The sequence below is a fragment of the Dendrobates tinctorius genome, unplaced genomic scaffold, assembly GCF_039654945.1.
Source record: "Dendrobates tinctorius isolate UK_male_01 unplaced genomic scaffold, ASM3965494v1 ptg000143l, whole genome shotgun sequence".
NCBI classification, from domain to species: domain Eukaryota; kingdom Metazoa; phylum Chordata; class Amphibia; order Anura; family Dendrobatidae; genus Dendrobates; species Dendrobates tinctorius.
In genome coordinates this window covers 33,305,730-33,332,335 of record NW_027361810.1, presented here as the reverse complement: position 1 = coordinate 33,332,335, position 26,606 = coordinate 33,305,730, and the positions used below count along the sequence as shown (strand labels likewise).

Sequence of the window (26,606 nt, the reverse complement as noted above, 5' to 3'; positions counted from 1 at the left end):
TCTGGTGTCTCTCATCTTTCTCTTGACAATACCCCATAGATTCTCTGTGGGGTTATGGTCAGACGAGTTTGCTGGCCAATCAAGCACAGTGATACTGTTATTTTTAAACCAGGTATTGTTAATTTTGGCAGTGTGAACACCATCTTGGTAGCTCTTCTCTGAACTTGCTCCAGTTTTTCAATAACTTTTTTAAAATATGGTGCCCAGATTTGGACCCAGTATAGCAGATGAGGCCTGACCATGGAGTAGAGGGGGATAATCACTTCTAGACTGTATGCTTCTCTTAATACTGTCATGGTCCAGTCCGGAGTTTATTTTCTGCTGTCTTCACTCCGGACTGGTCATGCGGGAGTTAATCTCCTCAGCCTCGTTCTGGAGCTAGCTGGGCTATTTCAGTCTCTCACAGCCTGCTGACCAGTGTTAGTGATAGCTCAAGCTTCCAGTTTAGAGCCTCTGACCCTTGTACCTTGGTGATCCTCCTGCCTCTGACTAGTATCCACGTGTATGACCCGGACTGATCTCTGATCCCGTCTCTTGGTATTCATCTCTGCTCCTACGTTTCCTCTCTGGCATTTGACTTCCCGGCTTGTACCCCGACCACGTATTTCGCCTCACGTTTCTGGACCCTGTGCTCATGTTTTGGCTTTCTGACCCTCGGCTTGGTATTTTGACTACGTGTATTGCTGCTCCTTCTGGTACGCCTGTTCCTGCTAGTTTCTGACTCGGTTCGTCTGACCATTCTCTCTTGTCACCTGTCACACCTGTGCTATTGCTCAGTGTTTGCTACTCTTAGTGTGTAACCTCTCTTCCCTCACCAGCTCCCCCTGGTGGAGGTTTCACTACATTATCACTAACCTATACATTTAAACGGGATTTTGCACTTATTTTTCCTCTGGTCATGGATCTGCTGCATAACTTGGCAGATCAAGTGTCCAGTTTGACGCAGATGGCGCAAGATTTTTCAGTGAAACATCAGTCCCTTGTCATGTCTCATACCCACTTACAGAAAGAACTGACTAGGACTATTAAGACCATGCAGGGAAACACCTCTCACTAAGGATGGTCTCCATTTCAGTTCTAAAGAATTCACCCTCAGGGTGGGGGCCCTACACCAGGAGCGCATGTCATGCTTTGTTTTGGATAACCTCCCTGCTGGCCTGGTGTTAGGGTTTCCCTGGTTGCAACGGCATAACCCGGTTATTGACTGGGGGTCCCGGGATATTGTTAAATGGGGACCTGCTTGTTCTGAAAATTGTCTTGCCACGGTGTCTATGTCATCCGTCAGTCTGGAGGGTATTCCGGAGTACCTGAAGGATTTTGAGGATGTGTTCTCCGAAAAGGAGGCTGAGGTTCTACCACCACACCGCCCATTCGATTGTGCTGTGGATCTGGTTCACGGTGCCAAATTGCCCAAAGCCCGTCTGTACAATCTCTCCGGCCCTGAGCGGGCTGCCTTGAAGGAGTATATCTCTGAGAGCCTCCGTAAAGGGCATATACGGCCATCTGTCTCTCCCGTGGAGGCGGGGTTCTTTTTTGTAAAAAAAAAGGTTGGTGGTTTACGCCCATGCCTCGATTTTCGAGAACTGAATAAGATAACCTTAAGAAACACTTATCCTCTCCCACTGATACCTGATTTGTACAATCAATTGTCGGGGGCCAGGTTGTTCTCTAAGTTGGACCTCAGGGGAGCATACAATCTCATCCGTATGCAGGAGGGGAATGAGTGGAAACCTGCGTTTCTCACCTCTGAGGGTCTGTTTGAAAATTTGGTTATGCCGTTCGGTTTGACTAACGCACCAGCGGTATTCCAAAATTTCATTAACCATGTTTTTTCTGATTTTATTGGACGCTTTGTAGTAGTTTATCTTGATGATATACTCATACATTCTTCTGATAGACAAAGTCACATGGGTCATCTTCGTGCGGTTCTCAAGAGGTTCAGGGAGAACTCACTCTTTGCCAAACTGGAGAAATGTTTATTTTTTACTCAAGAATTGTCCTTTCTAGGGGTCATCCTGTCCGCTGAGGGTATGGACACTAGGAAGGTACAGGCCATTTTGGATTGGGTGCAACCCAGAGATCTCAAGGGTCTTCAGCGATTTCTGGGTTTCGCCAATTACTCTAGAAAATTCATCAAGGGGTTCTCTCAAGTGGTCAAGCCCCTCACTGATCTCACCCAAAAGGGGGCTGATCTCAAAAACTGGTCAGCTCCAGCTGTGGCGGCGTTTTCATTGTTAAAAAAATGTTTCATGACTGCTCCGGTACTGGATCAACCTGATTTGTCTAAACCATTCATCATAGAAGTGGATGCCTCTGAGGTGGGAGTGGGAGCCCCACCACATTAACTAACTTAAGACCCTGTGCCTTCTTTTCTAAAAAATTTTCCTCTGCGGAGAGGAATTATGATGTGGGTAACCGAGAGTTGTTGGCCATTAAATTAGCTTTTGAAGAATGGAGGCATTTTTTGGAGGGGGCTGTCCATCGTATCACTGTCACTACAGATCACAAGAACCTGTCTTACATCGAGTCCGCCAAACGTCTGACTCCAAGACAGGCATGGTGGTCACTTTTTTTTTCCCGATTTCAGTTTTCCATCACTTTCAGACCAGGTTCCAAGAATGTGAAGGCGGATGCCTTGTCTCGCAGCCTAGATCCGGTATCGCCTCCTGAGCCTCCCTCCTCCATTCTTCAGCACGGTGTGGTGGTGGCTGTGGTGTCCCTGAGATTGGAGCAGGAGATTCGTGAGGCCCAATCTCGTGCTCCTCAGTCCATACCTGAAAATAAGCTCTTTGTGCCTGTTCAGTATCGATTAAGGGTGCTTCGGGAGTTCCACGACTTGGCTCTGAGTGGGCATCCTGGATTCTCGGCCACTCGTAAAGCCATCACTAGGCTGTTCTGGTGGCCCTCGCTGACTTCTGACATCACTGGCTTTGTGTCCTCCTGTGAAATTTGTGCCCGCGCTAAAGCCTCCCACAACCGGCCGGCCGGGGAATTGGTGCCACTGCCAATTCTGGATAGACCGTGGATTCATCTGTCTATGGATTTTATCACCAATCTCCCCCTCTCTAATGGCAAAACCGTGATCTGGGTAATGGTGAATAGGTTCAGTAAACAAGCACATTTTGTACCATTAACGGGCCTTCCTAATGCTGAGACTCTATCTAAACTATTTATTGAGCATGTAATCCGGTTGCATGGTGTGTCTGTCAGTGTGGTGTCTGATAGAGGGGTGCAATTCATGGCAAAATTCTGGAGGGCTTTTTGTAAAAGGCTGGGCATCAGTCTGACCTTTTCATCGGCCTACCATCCCGAGACCAATGGTCAGACTGAAAGGACCAATCAGTCTTTGGAGCAGATTCTACGGTGTCTGGTCACATCCAGACAGGATGATTGGTGCTCTATGATACCTATAGCAGAATTCGCCTTCAATAATCGTGTCAATCAGTCAACTGGTACTTCTTTCTTCTGCAACTACGGGTTTCACCCTCATTTTGGTGAATTTTCCCGACTGGATTCGGAGTGTCCAGGGGCTGATTTGGCTTTTTTGCGGTTGGGGGAGGTTTGGAGGGAGGTTCAGAGGAACATTGGGGAGGCTCAAGGCAAATATACATTTTTTGCGGATAAACGACGCTCTGTGGGGCCGGCTTATCAGGTGGGGATAAGGTATGGTTATCCATCAAAAATATAAGGCTGAGAATTCCCTCTACTAAGTTGGGTCCCAAGTTTATTGGTCTGTATGAAATTCAAGAGGTGATTAATCCTGTGGCCTTTTGCCTGCGTTTGCCTCCGTCGTTGCGGATCCCTAATGTGTTCCATAAGGCGCTTCTGAAGCCGTCGGTGCCTTCCTCTAATGAGTCTCCCTCGCACCCGCCGCCTGTTATGGTAGATGGCCAGACCGAGTACGAGGTGGAGCAGGTGGTGGATTCTCGTATGCTCCGCCGTTCACTTCAGTATTTTGGAAAGGGTACAGTCCTGAGGATCGGTCATGGGTGCCAGCACGTTCGGTCCATGCGGACCGGTTGGTCCGGGCCTTTCATGCTCGTCATCCAGGGAAGCCTGGGGGTCCGGTGGCCCCCCCATTGAGAGGGGGGTACTGTCATGGTCCAGTCTGGAGTTTATTTTCTGCTGTCTTCACTCTGGACTGGTCATGCGGGGGTTAAGCTTCTCAGCCTCGTTCTGGAGCTAGCTGGGCTATTTCAGTCTCTCACAGCCTGCTGACCAGTGTTAGTGATAGCTCAAGCTTCCAGTTTAGAGCCTCTGACCCTTGTACCTTGGTGATCCTCCTGCCTCTGACTAGTATCCACGTGTATGACCCGGACTGATCTCTGACCCCGTCTCTTGGTATTCGTCTCTGCTTCTACGTTTCCTCTCTGGCATTTGACTTCCTGATTTGTACCCCGACCACGTATTTCGCCTCACGTTTCTGGACCCTGTGCTCGTTTTGGCTTTCTGACCCTCGGCTTGGTATTTTGACTACATGTATTGCTGCTCCTTCTGGTACTTCTGCTAGTATCTGACTCGGTTCGACTGACCATTCTCTCTCATTACCTGTCACACCTGTGCTATTGCTCAGTGTTTGCTACTCTTAGTGTGTAACCTCTCTTCCCTCACCAGCTCCCCCTGGTGGAGGTTTCACTACAAATGCATCCTAGAACTGTGTTTGCCTTTTTTGCTGCTGCATCACACTGTTGACTCATGAGCAGTCTGTGATCTATTAGTATACCCAAGTCTTTTTCACACAAAGAATCATGATGTCTTTCCTGCATGGCATTGTTTTAATACATGGCTGAATGCACCTGATCAGGAAACTGTCAAAACTTCTGCTTTCATTGAGGTGATCATACTTTCTGATGAACAATTATTCAAGGGAATTTGATTAGCAGCTCCTGACAGCTACTTACCATCTTAATTTTTATGGAAACAGTAAGGATTCAGTTTTCACACATTAATTCTGCACTTTTGGCTTAGTTTTAGTTAAATAAATAGTGACATAGTGTAATTTGTCATGTGTTTGTTTATCTGAGGGTGTTTTTTCCTAAGTTTAAGACATTCTAGGACCAGAATTTTTTTTAATTATATGCTAATATGTAAAACCAGGAGGAGTACTTAGTTTTTCTCATGATTGTATGATGCTCTGAGAAAAAAAAAACAAATCCACATAAAAGTACAAAAAGGTAGCATGAGCTCATCACAGTGCGTCTCAAATAGGTCTGTAATGCATTTTATGAGAGGAGTATCCTCTGGGCCACAATGGAGTCTCTTTTAGCTCAGTTTAGGTGGAGTTGTTTTAAGATGTTTAGCCAAAGATGTTCTCTGCTAATGTCATTTAAGTGTCTAGTTATTAGAAAACCACTTGTTCACACTCTGAACTATGAACTATGATTAAGGACCAGTTGGTTTGAAACGTGTAAAGCCATGAGTTTCCTGGGTTACTTGCCTTTTTTCTAAACTAATGGTTTTATACCATAATTTTAACCATGTTCTACATTAAAGATTTTTGTTTTTAAATAATTATTCACAGATGGATCTGTTGCTGGATACCTTTCCCTCATTGATACTGCTCGTTTGCTGCTAACACAAACTTCTTTCCATGCGCAACCATTGGATTCTACTGTGGTTAGCTGGATTTTTTTTTTTTCAAAGTTTTTTTGTTTTTCATAATTTAGAACAGTATTTCCAAAGGATAGCTCATATACAGAACCTCTCCATTCTGGCTCAAAGAAGGTGGTCCAAAACAGAACACCCTCTCTTTGATGTCTAAATGACCTAATATAGGTCCTCTTCATGAGACAACCCTTTTGAGATCTCCTTCCAGGTATCTGACTTTTGTGGAAGGGAGGGGGTGGGAGACCATTAAGGTAAAAAATTAATTTTAGCTGCAGGATTAAAGAAGTTGTCTAATATTTTTATATTGATGACCTACCATTAGGATGGCTCGGTGGGGGGCCAGTCAATTGGATAGGGGCTGAGTCATTAAACAGTACAAGGCTGTACTGTTCTGCTCCATACACTGTTTTCATCAAGTCCATGATAGAGCTGATTACAGCTGATCAGTGGAGTTGCTGAATGTCAGATCCCCACTGATCTTATACTGATGACCTATCTCACAGATAGATCATCAATATCAAACTTGTGGACAACTCCTTCAAACCATATTTTCAGCAAACTAGATTTTACAAATTTGCTAAATTCTTATTTCAGTGGAATTGTCTCTTATTTGACTTTGATCTCACAATAAGATGTAAAATCAAAACTAATTAATGAGAGTAGTAAAATACACTAAAATATATGACTTTCCTCTTTGTATTCTGGAAATAAATTGTCATTGAAATAATAATAATAATAATTTTTCCTTCTGATGTCTTTTCAGCAATGGAGACACTCTTACACAGCAACATACAACATTTACGATATTGAAAATGGGTCAGCGTTGATTTTTTACTGGAAATATTTCATACTACATTTTATATATTTGTCCGTGATACCATTTTTTTGTATCTATTTTACAGAGTATTTATAAAAGCAAATGAACTACCTCATAACATTCAGCACATATCTTGGTCACCGGTTGGCCACAAATTGGTGAGTAGAATTTTAAAGTGGGATAAAGTGAAAATGTGTCCTCTACCCTCCTGTACCAGTCGGTGACTTGTATTGTTTAAGATTATTTTACTTGTTTTTTTAATTATGTATACCCTTTTTCACATGTGAAGCACCATGGAATTAATGTAGTGGTTAACAATAAACAATACTAATAATAATAGTTTTTAATTAAATGAAATAAAAATTTGACTATACAGTCGCGGCCAAAAGTTCTGAGACTGACACAAATTTTGGTTTTCAGAAAGTTTACGTCTTCCGTACTTTTAGATCTTTTAGTCAGCTGTTTTTGGGGTTATAAACATTTCATAAGTTTTTACACCTTTATAGACAAAGAGATCAAGTTTATGCAAAGATTCAATATTTACAGTGTTGATCCTCATTTTCCAACATTTCAGCATTTTTTGCTGACGTGCCTGATATCAGTTTTTGGTCCAACAGTCAATTACTGCCTAATCAGTAATTGGAGGTTAACACTTTTTGTATGTTTTTGTTCATCCACCCACCTTTTTGAGGATTGACCACAAGGTCTATATGGGATTGTGGGATTGAGATCTGGAGAGCTTCTTGGCCATGGACCCAAATATTTCAATGTTTTGTTCACCGAGATACTTAGTTATCACTTTTGTTTTGTGACATGGTGCTTCATCCTGCTGGAAAAAGCAAGTGTTCGTCAGATTGCTCCTGGATCGTTGGGTAAAGTTGCTCTTCGAGGGCATTTATATCTCATTCTTTATTCGTGACAGTGATCTTAGGCACATTTGTGAGTGAAACCCCCTCCTTGGATTAAAAGCCCCCCACACATAAATGGTCAAAGGATACTTTACTCATGGCAGCGCTCACCTTTTCTTCGAACGAAAATTATTTTTTCTAATTATTTCCAGGTCATATTTTATTTAGGTCCTGACACAGAATATTCTGAGGATCAGTGGGAATAAAATAAGAGCAAACACTGGTCATTTTTAACTTAATGATAGGTTCTCTTTAACCGCTCGATGTGGCTCTATGTAGGCTTGAATTTATATCATATACACCAGGATAGAACATATACCATATATAACATTGAAGGCATACGGAGGGCCCTACAAACTTCTTCGAGAGTATTATGGATCCATGAAACTTGGAGCTTGTAGAGACTTAAATTAAAGTTTGGTCATTGTTCAAGGGATGGGGGCAAGAATGACTACATTTTAACTTTACATAATGAAAAAGAATAAACAAATCATTTGAAAGCAGAGGTCATAAAAGTGAAACACAATATATAGCTCACCAGGAAGATATAGGCATGAAAAAGACACAGCACAATAGACTAGAAAAAAAAGATAAGAAGGTGATAAGAGAAGCGACGTAGTTAGCTCACATAGCAGACATAATAGCGTAGAGCTCTATAGGTATTGTGCTGGAAAAAAGACTAGAATAGCCCTAAACCATGGTGGTAGTAAAGAGTAGAAATTCTTGGATCTGGTGAGTATAGGTGATCGCTAAAGGCCTCTTTCAGACATCAGTTTTTTACAATCAGACGCAATCCGTCAAAGGGTGAAAAAAACGGATCCTGTGCAAATTGTAAAAAACTGATGCGACGGATCAGAGAGAGAGAGAGCGAGAGAGACTATTTTTATATGTGCCAGAATGGAAATAGGGGTTAAACTAAAGGAATAGAAATTAAAAACGGAATCCGTCACTGGATTCCGTCTTTTGACGGACAGAGACGGATCCTGCGCCCATAGGCTTCATTTATAGCCAACAACGGATGGCACTGGATCCGTCGCTGTCCGACTTTTCGACGTACACAAAAAACATTTCTATGTCCGTTGTCTCCGGCTGACGGACAAAGAAATTCTGACGGATCTGTCATACGACGGATGAAACGAGCGGCTATCCGTCGCTAATACAAGTCTATGAGAAAAAAATGGATCCAGCAGAATCAGTTGCTGGATCTGTTTTTTTTTTCACAAAAAGACAGATTGTGACTGATGGCAAAAAACTGATGTGTGAAAGAGGCCTAAAAGTGTCATGAAATGGAAGATCGATGAGCATAACCTTTAATACAGGCACCAAAAAATTTTACTTTTTCAAAGAAGACATATAGGACTTCCTGGGAGAAGAGGGAAGTTTGTAGGATGTCTAAGCAAGTTGGGGTGTATTGTACAAAATCCACACCTGTTAACCACAGATAGCGGAAGTCTAGAAGCAGAGTGTCTAAAGGGCGCTCTCAAAATAATCCAATTAATTTTTTGCTGTTTTATTTAATTAATGATGCAAGAGTCATAAACATGCATAAAGCATAGTCAAAATGTTACAATACAGGCTCTATTTTTTTTCCCTTTTTAGGTGTATGTTGTGGATAATAATATTTATTTAAGACATGAACCCGGACAATCATCCATTCAATTAACCAATGATGGAAAAGAAGATGAAATATTTAATGGAATTCCAGATTGGGTCTATGAAGGTCAGTCCTTTATGGTATATTTTTTCTTCTTGATAGGAGCTTGATTTAGATAGGATTTACATATTGGAAAGCACCCTCTCCAGACTCCCCCATACACAGGAACTTGACTAAGCGCTCCTCTTTTCTCGATGAGAGCCTGACTCCTCTGGCGGTGACTTATCTCCTGGAGGATTGGTCGTTGGAATTCTAGCAGCCCAATCCTTCTCCGGGAGGCCCCCATACACATTAGACTGTCAACCCATCCCACTGATAGCGGTAAGTTTAGACAACTTTAGAGTAATGTATATAGGACTGTCCAGATATTGATCTATTTAGTGGTAAAACCATTTCATTACTTGGGACCACTAATAAGAAGTGTGCATAGAACATTTATAGATCTGCTGGCTTTTCCTGCTCCTAGCTGGAGTCCATAACATGATTGCCACCTTGACTTTTCATTTTTTCTGGACAGCTTATCAAAAAATTACGAACATGCAATATTTTTTACAGTCACATTGGAAAACGTTAATAAATCAATATGACTGTAAATGATCCATGTCTACGGAGCATAATTGTGATATGAAGACATCACCTGCATTCACTGTATATTGTAAAATCATGATATTTGCAGTCATAATAATCTGTAAAAATTTCTTCAGATTCAAAAAAATCACAGACACTTTATATTTTTTTAAAGGATGGGGGGAAAAAAGACCTCTTTTTAAGTACTGCTCTGGAATTTTTGGACTATTTGCAACCCAATAAGTCCCATACAAGTGTTTGGTGGTGAAATGGTGATCATCACACATATATAGTACTGCCCTAATCATAAAGGGGCTTCTCTATTCACAAAATCAGTGGCGGTCCTATTTGTCAGACGCCGGCAATCATACTATTAACATTTTGGGTTCCGTGTTAAATGTTACGGAAACACCCTTTTATCCTATTCTCTTTCATTTAGAGGAAATGCTTGGGTCGAAGTATGCTATCTGGTGGTCTCCAAATAGCAAGTTTATTGCCTTTGTCCAGTTTAATGATAAAGATGTCCCTCTAATGGAATATTCTCTGTATGGTGAAGACCAGTATCCAAAAACTGTCAAAATACCATATCCGAAGGTAACTAATCTATACGTATGAAGAGCGTTATTTTTGAGATCTACGATATACAATATATATAATAAAGTGAATTTTAACTTCTATTCGATTTTCTCGGTGCATGACTTTAGAAATTCTAGTACAGTGGAAAAAAAATGAATATTTTGTGCAGGTAGACAGTGGATCGTGTTAGTAATAAAACTATTGATTAAGAAGATCTCATCTGATAACGTTGATGAGGCAATTTTTCTCTTTCATTATTTAGAAACCTCTAAAGTTTTCACCTAAATCTGCCAAGGATAAAGCTGGCAATACACAAGCAATATCTGACATCTGATATATGTCTTCATCCTCAGATACACAAGCACTTTCTGCTGAACTGGGCATCCATATGTTCTCAATGGGGAGAGTGGTGTACACCATTACTAGACACCTATAGTAGCTTCTCAACTCCACAACACAGAAATTCCCTTTTTTCTGATTTCTTTTTTAAAGTATTTGATTATTGCCCTAAGAAAGTAAATTAAAGACATGGAGGGAGATGCAGCTGCAGTTTTTCAGTGTTTTATTGAAACAGGTGGGGAAAGGTTGTGTATATTAACTCAGCTACTAGAATCAATATATTATACAGAAAGCAGAAATGTACACAAAGCTAGAATGAAAATCTATATCTCTATCTATAAAAGGCAGGAGCGAAAAATCCAGAAGTCAAAGTTTTTATTGTAAGCGTTGATGATCCATCATATACCAAAATGCAAGTGCCTGTACCTTCACTCATTTCTTCAAGGTAATTAGAAAAAAACTATCATCTAACTATCTATCTATCTATCTATCTATCTATCTATCTATCTATATTACAGACTATTACAGGCCGACAATATATATATGCTTCATCCACAGTGACTACTGCTTCAGCTGGGTGACATGGATACTGGATCAGAAAGTCAGCGTACAGTGGGTGACAAGAATACAGAACATATCAGTTATATCAATATGTGACTATGAGCAAAGCTCAAATAAATGGATTTGTCCAAAGGTACATGGTGATATTATCTATTTATCTATCTAATAAAAAATAGCAGTGGACTTGACTTTGAACAAATACTATTTATTCACCCTTTCAAAATGGGAGTAGCTCCGTGGTCTGGACTCTGTCTTAATAATCTCTTCCGCTGTCTTTTATCCTTTTATATGCGCATATAATTCTAAATAAATATATGAGTGTATATGTATGTACTGTATATATGACCTAAACTATCTTTCCATCTTTCTTTCTTTCCATCTTTCCTTTTTTCTTTCCGTCTTTCTTTCTTTCTTTCTTTCTTTCTTTCTTTCTTTCTTTCTTTCTTTCTTTCTTATTTCCATTTTTCTTTTCATCTTTCTTTCTCTTTCCATCTTTCCTTGTTAACATCTTTCTTTCTTTCTTTCTTTCCTTCCATCTTTCTTTCTCTTTCCATCTTTCTTTCTTTCCAACTTTCTTTCTTTCCTTCCTTCCATCTTTCTTTCCTTTCATCTTTCTTTCTTTCTTTCTTTCTTTCTTTCTTTCTTTCTTTCTTTCTTTCCTTCTTTCCTTCCATCTTTCTTTATTTCTTTCTTTCCGTCCATCTTTCTTTATTTCCATCTTTCTTTCTTTCTTCCCATCTTTCTTTCTTTCCATATTTCTTTCCGTCTTTCTTTCTTTTCATCTCTTTCTTTCTTTCTCATATATATTTGCCTTAACCAGCAGAACGCACCAAAATATCTACCGATACTATATGTATTTCTTCACTGCAGTACCATTTTTTTTTTCTTGATCTCTCCTAAGAATCATGTTGAAGCAAGTAAGACAGGATGGATTGGTGTGGTATGTATCCTTAATATCTTTACTATATATATACACTATACAGGCATGTTGTATAATTTATGAATCAATTAAGAAAACCAGTTTTTTTTCGCACCACTCCGTCGTTTTTCACCGCTAGCGTGGTATCTCTAATATAAATAGCCTTCTGTTGGTTGTTTCCTCCAAGTGTTTGCTAGGCGAGCAAGAGGTCACATATCAGTATAAGTCTATGAGAGCCAGAACGAGGCCAGAATGAGGTTTTCATAGACTTACATTGAGAGCTTGTGATTGTTAGCCCTGACTTCCTCACTGTCAAAGCTGTGGTTACAAGATGGCGGATCAGGCCCAGAGTGGCGCCAGGAAGAGCAGAAGACGGTGGCTGGTATGTATAATACTAGGGGCAGGGAATTATTAGTGCATTAGTGATACCACTCGAGCCGTGAAATTAAAAAATACATGCTGGAGTGGAGCTTTAATCTATGACCAATATTTATAGATAAGTGCAAGTAAAATACAATTTCCTTATCTAAAGCCCCAAACCAGGCCAAGGCCTTGTCCATTGTGGGGTCCATCACAACTTGTGTATGAAAGCTTTAAGATAAATGTTAACTAGGAAGAAATTTGCCACTGGGAACAAATACCTGCAGCCGGTTGCCCAGTGGTATGTTCAAATCTCTACTGCCAGTTCTGATTTAGCAATGCATACAAAATTAGAAAGGGAAATTACTTTTTTTAAATTCTTAAAGGGTATGTCTGTGACTTTACAAAAAATGTGTCTAAGCACTAACAGGAAGGTAGTTTACGTGACTGTTGTGCACGGCGCCGTTCTCCCTGGCACAGAGAGGTCATAGACCGTTCCTGCCGGGGATTCAGAAGCCTCTGCTGACGTCACATCTACTGTACATAGCGGGGGCTTCTTTTTTGGTCCGCTCTGTCGGCGGAGTGGGAGTTCCAAGGTTATTCTGATTAACAGCCGGATCCCCGCTGCTTACCTGTGGGAGCTGACTGTCAATCAGAATGTCCTCAGAAATCCCACCCAGTCCCACCAGCAAAGGAAACTGAATCCCTGGCAGGAGCGGTCTATCTCTGGTGTAACAACCCTGCTGGCATCGCTACATGGCCTCCCATTTCCCACTCACCAACTTTCTCACTGCTCCAGGCCATGCTGTGATCTCTGTCTGCTGCCAACTCCATGTTCTGTGCCTCTTGTGTCCTCTCTGCTCTGTGCATATTTCCTGGCTGTGTGTATAGGGGGGCGGCGCCAGAACTCTCTGGTTCTTATGGAATCAGTGTGCACCTGCCTGATGTGTCCCGGGCCAATTACCAAGAGCCCTCTAGTATTTAGGGCAGCTGCTCCCAATGGACTCTGCCTATGCAATGTGTTAACTCAGTTAGTTTCTTGCTGCTGAGTAAGCCAGGCCCTGTCCTATGTCTCGCATTCTCTGGAGGCTTTATTGCTAATCTCTATGTCTCTGTACCTTGCCTAGTACTTCTCTGTATGCCCTCCAGGAGGCAGAATATCCTGGTCTCTGTCCTAGCTTTGTCTTGTACCTGACCTGCCGCCCTCCAGGAGGCTGTATTTCCTGGTCCCTGTGCTGTCGTTCCTAGCCTTGATTTGTATCTGTGTATACTCTGGTCCCTATGTCTTTGGCCCTGTACATTGTCTCATACTGCTACCTTGTATGAACTCTGTCCTACCTCTGTCTGTCAGTCTCCTTGTCTTTGGCTTCTTTCCTTGCTGTGTCTTTCCTTGTGTTCCCTCTCTCTGCTTAGTTCTGGTTCTGCTGCTGCAGAACCTCTTGCGGCTCTGCCTGTACTCTGCACTCTTGCGGTGCTCTGCCTGTACGCCGCACTCTTGCAGTGCTCTGCCTGTACACCGCACTCTTGCGGTGCTCTGCCTGTACGCCGCACTCTTGCGGCTCTTCCTGTACTCCACTCTCTGGTGACTCTTTGTGCTCTGTACTCTTTTGTGCTCCGTACTCTTGCAGTTCTGGTTCTGCTGCTTCAGAACCTCTTGCTGCTCTCCAGCTCTTCTCCGCAGTCTTGCGGTTCTCCTCATGTGCGGTTCTCCACTCCTTCCTGCCTGTATCCGTACCTGCACCTCCTGTGTGAACAGGTCCAAATCTGCTTCGTCATTCTCCACTCTTTCCTGTCTGTACTCGTACCTGCTCCTCCTGTGTTAACAGGGTTCTACCTTTTCCATCATATACCACTCTAGCCTGCCCTGTGTCTCTGCCGTGCCAGCCTGTCCTGTGTCTCTGCCGTGCCAGCCTGCCCTGTGTTTCTGGGTCGCCCTCGCTCGCCCAGGGCAGCGGGGTACTCGGTACCGGGACGGTGTCAAGGTGGGAATGTGTCACAGCAGCGGTGACCCGGTCCGTGGCCCTGGGTGCCCAATATCAATGGCTGTAGTCCCAGGTCAGTGTAGGTGCAATGGATGAGGAGAGGCGCAGAATGGTATAGATGCTGGTACCCAGGTGTAGCCGTGCGGGAATAACTGGAGGACAACAGAGTATGCGGTTCCAAAGCTTTACTCACTGTTTGCAGTTCACACAACTGCCTGCCTCCGTACTGTGTTCTCCAGGTCAGGGCTCCAGCCAACCTCCAGGCAGGATAGGATTCTCCCTTCCACACTCCGCCAACATGTACCTTACTGAACGACTCCTCCAATGCGCCTTTAGGTGCGAAGCACTCCAGTACTTAGTTACCCTGGAATACCTCTCTCTAGGTGTTCCTAGTCTTTACTTGTATGACAGACAGCTGTAGCCTGCTTCGGGGACTCCTCACTGCATCCCGGCTCTCTATTCAGTTGCTGTTGTGTCCCAAGTCTATGATGGGAGAAAGACGTTAGTGGCTCACTACTCCTCCAGTGTCTGTTGCCGGACATAAACATCCAATCAACCTCGGGGACCGGGCCCCGGCCTTTGCGCTCTGGACTGGAAGGGTTCTCTATCTTTCTTCAACCAGATTCCCACCGTCCTTCTATTCTCCTTCGTTCGGATCTGTTCTGTCCCTCTCATGGAAGGTTAGGTTATCAATCTTATCAGTCTCTTTCTCTGGTCTTTCTCGTGCCAGCAGCCCAGATCACTGGGACCTGCGGCAGCACGTCCTTCAGACACCCATCTTCTCTCTTCTCTCCTACTAACCAACAACAACCCTTAACTCTCACTCTTCCCACTCTTTTATATCATCTCATTCCACCCGCCTCCCAGCACATCTCGTGTTACGAAGCAGGGTTCCACGAGGGGTGCTCTGCTAACCCCCAGTCTAAAGCTGTTAGGTGGCCCCACTGAACTATCCTGTGTGTGGAATGCAGGTGTGGAGTGTGGTCAGGAGTTCCCACCCTACCTGGATGGTGGGGCACTACACCTTAGGAGAAGGCGCAGTACCTCTGTGACGACTGAAGCCTCAGGGGCGCCACATTTCAGCCGTGCCAGCCTGCCCTGCGTCTCAGCCGTGCCAGCCTGCCCTGTGTCTCAGCCATGTCTGCCTGCCAGTGTCTCAGCCGTGTCTGCCTGCCAGTGTCTCAGCCATGCCCGTCTGCCAGTGTCTCAGCCGTGCCACCATCTCCCCAAGTGGGATCAGCAGCCACAACCAGACACCACTCTGGGGTGGCACCTGGCAGCTGCCTGCCACACAAGCCTGACCTCACCATCAGAGGCTCCAGCGAAAACCAGGGCAGCTGTCCTAGTCAAGCCCCTTCCAGGGTAGTCTGGTTTGTGGCACAGAGAGGCCACAACTAGAGTTGAGCGAAACGGGTCGAAAAAATTCAAAAGTCGCCGACTTTTGGCAAAGTCGGGTTTCATGAAACGAAACCCGACCCTAGGATGAGGTCGGCCACGAGGTCGGCGACTTACGCGCCAAAGTCGCATTTCAAAAGTTTGTTTTGCGCTCTTTTTCAGCCAATCAGGATCCACGGACACTGTGGGCAACGTGATGACATAGGCACGGGTCACCACCATCTTTCAGAAGGGCATGCAAGTGATTGGCTTGCTTTGGTGGGCGTCACAGGGGGTATAAAAGGGCGTGCACGCCAACCGCCATCTTACTTCTGCCGATCTTAGTATAGGGAGAGGTTGCTGCTGATTCTGTAGGGAGAGCGTTAGGCAGGGAAGAAGACAAAAAAACTGCTTCTGCTGCTAGCGATTTGGCCTGCACAACACACCAGTCACTGTGTGTGCAGTGCAAGGGGAGGCTATATAGTGGTGTATCAGTGGTGTTGGTTGTTGGGCTGCCTTTTAAGGCTTCCTGACAGGCTGGCATTGCTGTTTACCCACTGCTCCACAAACTGCTTTTTTAAAAGCAATCCCAATTTTTTTTTTTTGTCCTGCTGAGAAGAAAAAAAAACTGCTTCTGCTGCTAGCAATTTGGCCTGCACAACACACCAGTCACTGTGTGTGCAGTGCAAGGGGAGGCTATATAGTGGTGTATCAGTGGTGTTGGTTGTTGGGCTGCCTTCTAAGGCTTCCTGACAGGCTGGCATTGCAGTTTACCCACTGCTCCGCAAACTGCTTTTTTAAAAGCAATCCAATCTCCCTTATCCTCTAGTCACTTTTGTCACAGCTGTGCCATCGAGTCTGTCACATAGCGCTCAGATATTCATTGGGCCTCACACAATCCAAAAGTGTCCAGTGTCCAAAAGTGTGTGCAGAGATTCAAAATCTCCCTTATCCTCTAGTCACTTTTGTCACAGCAGTGCTATCGAGCCTGTCACATAGCGCTCAGATATCAGTGGGCCTCACACAATCCAAAAGTGTCCAGTGTCCAAAAGTGTGTGCAGATATTCAAAATCTCCCTTATCCTCTAGTCACTTTTGTCACAGCAGTGCCATCGAGCCTGTCACATAGCGCTCAGTTATCAGTGGGCCTCACACAATCCAAAAGTGTCCACTGTCCACAAGTGTGTGCAGAAATTCAAAATCTCCCTTATCCTCTAGTCACTTTTGTCACAGCTGTGCCATCGAGCCTGTCACATAGCGCTCAGATATCAGTGGGCCTCACACAATCCAAAAGTGTCCAGTGTCCAAAAGTGTGTGCAGATATTCAAAATCTCCCTTATCCTCTAGTCACTTTTGTCACAGCAGTGCCATCGAGCCTGTCACATAGCGCTCAGATATCAGTGGGCCTCACACAATCCAAAAGTGTCCAGTGTCCAAAAGTGTGTGCAGATATTCAAAATCTCCCTTATCCTCTAGTCACTTTTGTCACAGCAGTGCCATCGAGCCTGTCACATAGCGCTCAGATATCAGTGGGCCTCACACAATCCAAAAGTGTCCAGTGTCCAAAAGTGTGTGCAGATATTCAAAATCTCCCTTATCCTCTAGTCACTTTTGTCACAGCAGTGCCATCGAGCCTGTCACATAGCGCTCAGATATCAGTGGGCCTCACACAATCCAAAATTGTCCACTGTCCACAAGTGTGTGCAGAAATTCAAAATCTCCCTTATCCTCTAGTCACTTTTGTCACAGCTGTGCCATCGAGCCTGTCACATAGCGCTCAGATATCAGTGGGCCTCACACAATCCAAAAGTGTCCAGTGTCCAAAAGTGTGTGCAGATATTCAAAATCTCCCTTATCCTCTAGTCACTTTTGTCACAGCAGTGCCATCGAGCCTGTCACATAGCGCTCAGATATCAGTGGGCCTCACACAATCCAAAAGTGTCCAGTGTCCAAAAGTGTGTGCAGATATTCAAAATCTCCCTTATCCTCTAGTCACTTTTGTCACAGCAGTGCCATCGAGCCTGTCACATAGCGCTCAGATATCAGTGGGCCTCACACAATCCAAAAGTGTCCACTGTCCACAAGTGTGTGCAGAAATTCAAAATCTCCCCTGCCCTATAGACACCTTGTACCTTGTTTTACATTACTATATAGTTTGTTGGATTTTGTCTACATTTCTACCAAAAATGAGGAAGGCTGGTGGAAGAGGCCGTGGAATTGGGCGGGGGTTGGCAGCTGGTAATGATGGTGTTGGTGGTGGATCTGATGGTAGTGGCAAGAGCAAAATAGGACCGAATGCAGGAGGTGCTGACCCTGCGTCATCGTCTGGCTACATAAGGCCTCGAACGCTTAGTTTTCTAGGAGTTGGCAAACCGCTTTTAAAGCCAGAGCATCAGGAAAAAGTTTTGTCTTACATTGCTGACTCAGCCTCCAGCTCTATCGCCTCCTCTTCTTCAGTTGTAAAAAGTAAAAGCACTGAGTCGTCATTGGAGGCTCATGTTCATGAACCACACCTTTCCTTGTGTCCTTCACCCCAACCAAGATTGAAGGATGACGCAGGTCATACTACTGATTACTCCATGGAGCTGTTTTCACATACCATGCCTGGATTATCAAGTCAAATGGTGAATTACCCAGGCCAAGATGAATCTGACATGGAGTGCACTGATGCACAGCCGCTGATGGATGATTCTGCTGGTACATTCACTCAGAGCACTACATTGTCCTCGCAGTGTACAGAGCCAGATTCTGACTCTGATGAGACTCAGGTGCCCCTTCCCGCACACTATACCACCATACACGGTGACACAGAGGAAGGTGCACATGACATAGAAGAGGAGGTGATGGATGACCCAGTTGTTGACCCAGATTGGCATCCATTGGGGGAAGAGGGTGCTGCTTCCAATAGCTCAGATGAGGAGCATCCACAGCAGACATCGACATCGCAACAGCTGTTATCTGGCAGGCCCGGAGCACTCCAAAGACAGGTTCCAAACATCAAAAGAGTTGCTGGACAGCTTGTCCAGAGGGTCAAAAGATCACAGCGTGCTAGGCCGCAAAATGTCTGCCAAAGTAGGAAGGGTGCAGTGTGGCACTTTTTTGAACAAAATCCTCATGATCAGGCCAAGGTTATCTGTAAGAAGTGCGCAAAGACCTTTAGCCGAGGGAAAAATCTGAAAAATTTGAATACCAGTTGCATGCTTAGACATTTAACCAGCATGCACTTGCAAGCGTGGACACAACACCAAACCTCAAGTGCCACATGTGCAACTGATCACAACGAAGGTAGTCAGCAACGCTACATTGTTTCCCCCACTGTAAGCCCACCGGTTAGCACAGCAGCAAATGTTGAGGTGTCGTTGCAAGGCCACAGCAGTCAGGGAATCCCACTGTTATATCAACGAAAGACTGATTCTAGGCCATCAGAAAGAACACCAACTCCATCACCATCATCAACCCTCTCTCAGTCCGCCCTGTCCACCGCTACTTCCACCATATGCAGCTCTCAAGTCCAGCTCACCCTCCCAGACACTATGAGTAGGTCAAGAAAGTACTCAGTCTCTCATCCGCGTACGCTGGGTTTGAACGCCCACATTGCCAAACTAATCTCGTTTGAGATGATGCCCTTTCGGTTGGTGGAAAGCACAGCTTTCCGCGAACTCATGGCCTATGCAGTACCACGCTATGACCTACCCAGTCGCCACTTCTTCTCTCGCAAAGCCATCCCAGCCCTCCACCATCATGTGAAAGACCGCATTGTCCATGCACTCAAGCAGTCAGTGAGCGGAAAGGTGCACCTCACTACTGATGCATGGTCCAGTCGGCATGGCCAGGGCCGTTACGTGTCCATCACTGCGCACTGGGTTAATGTGGTGGATGCAGGGTCCACAGGGGACAGCGGTGGTGGGACAGTGCTGCCTAGCCCACGGTATAGGAAACAGTTGGCTGTAGGCGTTCCACCCTCCTCCTCCTCCTCCTCCAGAAGCGAAAGCTCGTCCACAGAGCGCAGTCGTACGAGCACTCCATCTGCAGCTGCCACTGTTGCACACGATGTGTCCCCCTATCGAGCAGCTAGTGGAAAGCGTCAGCAGGCTGTGTTGCAGATGATGTGTTTGGGCGACAGACATACCGCCGAGGTGCTGGCCGAGTACTTGAAGCGACAAACTGAGTCATGGCTGGCAGTGTACATCTTGAGGCAGGCAAGGTAGTTAGTGATAACGGCCGTAATTTTGTGGCAGCCATAGCCCTTTCAAAACTCAGCCACATACCTTGCTTAGCTCACACCTTGAACCTGGTGGTGCAGTGCTTCCTCAAAAATTATCCGGAGTTAACAGCCCTGCTCCAGAAGGTGCGAAGACTGTGCGCGCACATCCGCCGGTCGCCTGTACACTCCGTTCGTATGCAGAAGCTGCAGCGATTGCTCCACCTTCCCAACCACCGCCTCATTATCGACATTGCAACAAGGTGGAACTCCACCCTGCACATGGTGGAGCGGCTGTGCGAGCAGAGGCAGGCCATAATGCATTTGTGGGAGGATACACGGCCAGGCACTTTGAGAGCAGACATGGAGTTGACAGGTGTGCAGTAGTCGAAGCTGAAAGACCTCTGTAAAGTCCTTCAGTGTTTTGAGGAATGCACACGGCTGGTAAGCGCAGACGACGCCATCCTAAGCATGAGCATCCCACTTATGCGTCTGCTCATGCAAACTTTGACGCACCTTAAGGAGCAGGCGTCTGCAGCCAATGTTGATGAGGAGGAAGAGGAGGAGGGAATCCTTGATGACATTCAGCCATTGTCTGCTCAGGGACCTCTCCTGGACGTGGTGGAGGAAGAAGAGGAGGAGGAGGAGGATGATGGGGATGATTACTTAGGGGAGGAGGATGCATCTCGTGGGGCAAGTGAAAATGTTGGCGTGGCAAGGTCTGGTACAGGGTTTGTGCGTGACTGGAGGGATGTGGATTTGCCAGAAAGTGCTCCTCCACCCAGCACTCGCAGTGCATCATTGACACCGGGAACATTGGCCCACATGTCAGATTATGCCTTGCGGATCCTAAAAAGGGACCCCCGCATTGCCAAAATGATGAACGATGACGACTACTGGTTGGCCAGCATCCTGGATCCACGCTATAAAGGCAAATTACAAAACATCATGCCACAGGAGAACCTTGACCTAATATTGGCTAATAAACAAGCAACTCTGGTAAATCGGTTGCTTGAGGCATTCCCAGCACACAGCAGCGGTGATGGTTCTCACACGAGCCGTACGGGCCGGGGGCAGCTTGGCAGAGGTGTTCGTGGTGCACACAGCAGAAGTGGCGTTGGAGACAGGGGTTTCATGACAATGTTGTGGACTGATTTTTCAAATACCGCTCACACAACTGGTAATACTGCATCGATGGAAAGTGACAGGAGACAGCAGTTGTCAACTATGGTAACAAACTACTTTTCCTCCCATATCGATGTTCTCCCACACAGGTCATTCCCCTTTGACTATTGGGCCGCTAAACTGGACACCTGGCCTGAATTGGCCCAATATGCCTTACAGGAGCTCGCTTGCCCAGCTGCAAGTGTGCTATCGGAAAGAGTCTTCAGTGCAGCTGGATCAATCCTGACAGAAAAAAGGACCCGTCTGTCAACCCAAAATGTGGATGATCTAACATCATTAAAATGAACCACGCATGGGTTTCCAAGGATTTTGTCCCACCTTCCCCTGATGACACATAGGGTGACAGAAAAATGGCTTGCTTTGGTCCACCTCTTCCTGGTACTTCACCTATTTCGCCTTTTGCATCAGCTGAATGTCCAACATCAACATATGCCACTTTCTAAAACTCCCTAACTGTGCTGCCTCCCCCCCATGGCCGGGGTCACCACCTACCGCACGACACCGTGAGAGTGCCGTTGCCCTGGACAGGTGGGTAGGCCGACTCTTGGGAGCGGGCACTGGCACAGGGTCCCTCATAGTGCAATCAAGTGTCTCTGACGGTGGTGGTGCACACCCGCCGTCAGACACACCGCTGTACTATGAGGGGCCCAGTGCCAGTACCGACGCCCACGAGTGGGCCCCCCTTGCTTGGGCAGGGCCCCAGCATTTGCAATCTTTACCTCTCCCTGCTCCTCCGCTGTGTAATCTGGGCTGTCAAATCCATACTGTGCCTGACACCGTCTGAGCCTGCCTCCTGAGACATATATTTTGAATGTGTACGCTATCCATACATGTTATCCAGGGATACGGTACCCTTTCTAACCTTTGTGCAATCACGTGCAATCCATACTGGGCCTAACACCGTCTGAGCCTGCCTCATGCTGTATAGACATATATTTTGAATGTGTACGCTATCCATACATGTTATCCAGGGATACGGTACCCTTTCTAACCTTTGTGCAATCACGTGCAATCCATACTGGGCCTAACACCGTCTGAGCCTGCCTCATGCTGTATAGACATATATTTTGAATGTGTACGCTATCCATACATGTTATCCGGGGATACGGTACCCTTTCTAACCTTTGTGCAATCACGTGCAATCCATACTGGGCCTAACACCGTCTGAGCCTGCCTCCTGAGACATATATTTTGAATGTGTACGCTATCCATACATGTTATCTGGGGATACGGTACCCTTTCTCACCTTTGTGCAATCACGTGTAATCCATACTGGGCGTGAGAACGGCTGGCGAGCTGTTAAGCAAGCTACAGCAGCTGTCCAGACAAGTACAGGGATTCCCTAGCGAGGAGACTTATTTGATTGTTTTCAATGTTGGGACAGCAATTTTTGGGGAGCACTATACTCTGGAGAATGATAGATGGGGCCCACCATACACTGGAACATTCCAAAGGTGGACATCAGACACTGGAGCAGCATTTACAGGGCCCATTATACACTAGAGCATTAGAAATGGGGCCCATTATGTTTGGAGCATTATTTGGGCCCATAAGACAGTGGAGCTTCATCCATGGGGACCAACATATACTGTAGCATTATGTGGAGCTCATCATATACTGTTTCAAACATTATATGGGACCAATGATTCTGTATGGAGAAATAGATGGGTCTCGTCATGAGATGTAAAAAGTGAAGTATTTTTCATTGTACTATACCGCTATTTCTCTGCCGTATCGGAGCATGATGAGTTGTGGTATGTGTTAAAGGGGCGCTCTTTTGCCCAGGGCACATGAAAACCTGGAGCCAGCCCTCCCCCCCCACAGCTTGTAGCCAAATAACCCCCATTTTTCAGTGCGTAACTTGTATTATGAAGTTAATTAAGGTTGACAAGCTTAAGAAAGAAGAATTGATGCTTTTGGCATTCAAATGGGCACTGTAGGTGTGTTTCCTGTCCTCCTCTCACTGCCGACTTTTATTCCCCATTGACTTACATTGGGTTTCGTGTTTCGGGACGACCCCGACTTTTCCCTATAATCGGACGATCTTGCTCGACCCGACTTTTGGAAAAGTCGGGTTTCACGAAATGAAACGCGACCCTAAAAAACCAAAAGTCGCTCAACTCTAGCCACAACCTCCTGGCTCATGCCCACCAGTCAGGGCGTGAGCGTGACAACTGCTCTGCGTCGGGGAAGAATGGTGCCATGCACAACAAGCAGGTAAGTTGCAATTATCTGCCTGTTAGTGCTTAGGTGCATTTTTTTGGTAATGTCCCTGATACACCCTTTAATATACTGCTTGTTTTTAACATAAGGTCAACTGTTACGATGGAGAAATGACTGTAGGTTGCTTGGTGATTGATAAACTGTGCAGTGAAGCCATGGGTCTCAGGTCTTCACACTTTAAGGAATTGTTCAGCTCTGTTCACTTATGGATCGAGAGGTGATCAGGGCAAGTGACGTCACATTTATAGATATCTGCCACATCGTATGTGCAAGCTGCACCTATTGTACACCTTTGATATTTGTACACATGAAGACCCTGGCTCCTCTCAACAGATGCAGAAGTGATTGTAGCGCCCCTGAGGGTTCTGTCACCACACAGAGGTACTGCACCTCCTCCTGAGGTGTAGTATCCCACTTCCCAGGTAAGATGGTAACACCTTTCCAGAATCCAGCGCCTACATTCAGCACACACACCATAGAACAGCAGAGCACCCTTTATGGCAACGTTGTGTGAGCCGGGACACGAGTGTGTGGAGTCCCCGAAGCAGGCTACAGCCACCTGTCATACGAGTGGAGTTTAAGTAACATCAAGAAAGAGGCACTTGAGTGTAATTAAGAACTACAAGTACTTCAGATTAGCGCTAGAAAGGAGACGTTCAGAAAAGGTACACGAAAGGGAGTGCTGGAAGGGTTAATTCCATCTGCCTGGGAGTTGGCTGAGTCCCTGACCCGAAGACTGCAGCATTGAAGTGGACACGTGAGTAAAAGAATTGGAACTGCACTCAGCTGTGTCATTGCCTTTCTCCTGCGCCAACCCACTCAGCACTGCTACATCTCTGTGCCTAACACTACACCATCTACCTCTACACCTATTACTACTGCCCTGGGACTACAGCTCTACCTGTCGAGAGATATTACATCTTTGCTGCCTGATACCATCTGTCCCAGAGGACTGCACCGCAGCGTTGGCTTAACACCTTCATTGCCGAGCACCACAGGTGGCGTCGCGAATCATCTACCTATAAACTTTATTCAGCTACATTTCACCCATTTTACATGGACACCCAGGGCCACGGACAGGGTCACCGCCACCGCGACCTATCCTTTTAAGATACCGGCCCAGTACCAAGTAATCCCACAGCCCTGGGGATGATCCATGAGCACAGCTAAATAATACCTTTCACTCTTATACAGCAATATGACCTGTGTTGCAAGGATTCACCATGTCAGAAATCCCAGAGAAATCACCAACCGGCCATTGACACCTTGTTGGCAAACTGTGGTCATGAGCAGAACCAGGCAGTACACATGGAGTGTGGAGGTTATGCAGAATTGTGTCACAGCAAGGGAGGAGGCAGATTGAGGTGAGGGGAAACCATGCAACACAAACTAAGAGAGGCACAGCAAGTCCAGAAAGGCAAGCAGGAGAATATGTAGATATGAACTGTCCAGTGATCAGTAAGGGTAATTAAACAGTCTGATGGCAATCCAAAAACAGACTCAGGAGACAAACCTGGGAAAGAAAACATAACTAATTGCTATACCAAATGCATGAAGTTAGCCTTTACTATTATTTGGCAAGGCAGCATAGTAAATGCGCTGACTGATCAGGTTACCAGAACTCCAGATTGTCTGACCAGCCGATCTGCCAAGCGCTGTGATTGATTGGTGACTGGACAATGAACACAAGTAGCGCTACTCCATTAGTCCCGCTGAGAATCCTATTGTAGTGGTGGTGACTGTGCAGAAATGGGTCACCCTCCCAGGGCTGTGGGGTACTCGGTACCGGGCCGGTGTCAGCGGAATGTGTCACAGCGGCGGTGACCCGGTCCGTGGCCCTGGGCGCCCAAGTAATGGGGGAATTGAAATGGTGAAATGTAATTGTTTGAATGAATAGTTTGTGACGCCACCTGTGGTGTTCGGCAAGTGAGATGTTAAGCCGACGCTGCATGCAGATCCTCTGGGACTGATGGTGTGTTGCAGCCAAGATGGTGAAGCTCCCCACAGGTGGAGCTGTAGTCCCAGGGCAGTGTAGATGTACGGGTAGAGGCGAGGCGCAGGCAGTGTTGAAGCGGGTACCCAGATGTAGCCGTACAGGGTGTGTTGGCGCAGGAATAAATGGAGGACACCAGGGCTTGTAGTTCCAAAGCTTTACTCACAGTCTGTAGTACACACACGTGCCCGCCTCCGTGCTGTGTCCTCCGGGTCAGGGACTCAGTCATCCTCCAGGTGAGATGGAATGCTCCCTTCCAACACTCCACCAACACGTGCCTTTCTGAACGTGTCCTCTTATAGCGCCTTTGGTGTGAAGTCCTCCTAGTACTGAGTTACACTGGAGTTCCTCCGGACTCATGTTCTCTAGAACTATACTTGTACGGCAGACAGCTGTAGCCTGCTTTGGGGACTCCTTACTCCTAAGTCCCGGCTCACTATCCAAGTTGCTGTTGTGCTCCCAAGTCTTAGATGGGAGTAGTGCATTTACAGCCCACTACTCCACCGGTGTCTGCTGTAGGACCCTTAGTATCCATACAACCTCGGGGACTGGGCCCCGGCCTTGCGCTTAAAACTTCTAGGCAGGGTTCTTTTCTAACCCACGTCCTCTGTTCTCTTTTACTCTTACGTTCCGCACTAGTCTTTCCTTCCCATGGAAGATCAGGTTTCTGTTCAATGTCTTTCTCCTTCTTTCCTTTCCCGTGCCAGCAGACCCAGGTCACTGAGATCTGCTGCAGCACCTCCTTCCTCCATCCCTCTCCCAGGGATCTTCACTCACTCTCTCCACTCAACTGAACTGAACTGAACTGAACTCATAAACCTTCCCACTCTTTTATGTATTCTAACTCCACCCGCCTCCCAGCACGTTTCGTGTTCCAAGCAGGGAGCCACCAAAGGTGTTCTGCTACACTCCAAGCAGGGAGCCGCAATGTGGCTTTGCTACACTACTTTGTGATGATGGGTGCAGGTGTTGGAATGTGGTCAGGAGCCTCCAACTTACCTGGATGGTGGGGCACCACACCTCAGGAGGAGGTGCAGTACCTCTGTGGCAACTGAACCCTCAGGGGCGCCACAGAAACGTAGAGAGATAAATGACAACAAAGACATCCTAAAAAAAAGGAACCAAGACAGTGATGCTTAAACCAGCAGAGGTAAGGCCTAAAGACCCTAATAATGGTCTATATACCTCAACAGTAATGGCATTTACCAGTGCATTCCTGAATGCTCAAAGTTAAATCCAGCTCACCGTGATGACATCTTGATGGTTTTGAGAGCTCGGAACCGCTACATCATAAAAAAATCATGCTAACGGTGCGTTGCCATTCGAAACGCGTTGATGTCA

At 45.8% G+C, this 26,606-nt stretch overlaps 1 protein-coding gene across 1 annotated transcript in view; it reads left to right on the top strand.

The window, feature by feature from the left end:
* The window catches only part of LOC141049358 (prolyl endopeptidase FAP-like), a 146,288-nt gene that overhangs the window by 57,490 nt on the left and 62,192 nt on the right, over nt 1-26,606 (top strand). The window contains exons 6-12 of the mRNA XM_073545738.1: nt 6,371-6,423; nt 6,510-6,582; nt 8,932-9,052; nt 9,993-10,147; nt 10,813-10,913; nt 11,027-11,162; nt 11,931-11,969. Of these exons, the coding sequence (XP_073401839.1) occupies nt 6,371-6,423; nt 6,510-6,582; nt 8,932-9,052; nt 9,993-10,147; nt 10,813-10,913; nt 11,027-11,162; nt 11,931-11,969 (678 nt within the window). The remainder of the gene's footprint in view (nt 1-6,370; nt 6,424-6,509; nt 6,583-8,931; nt 9,053-9,992; nt 10,148-10,812; nt 10,914-11,026; nt 11,163-11,930; nt 11,970-26,606) is intronic.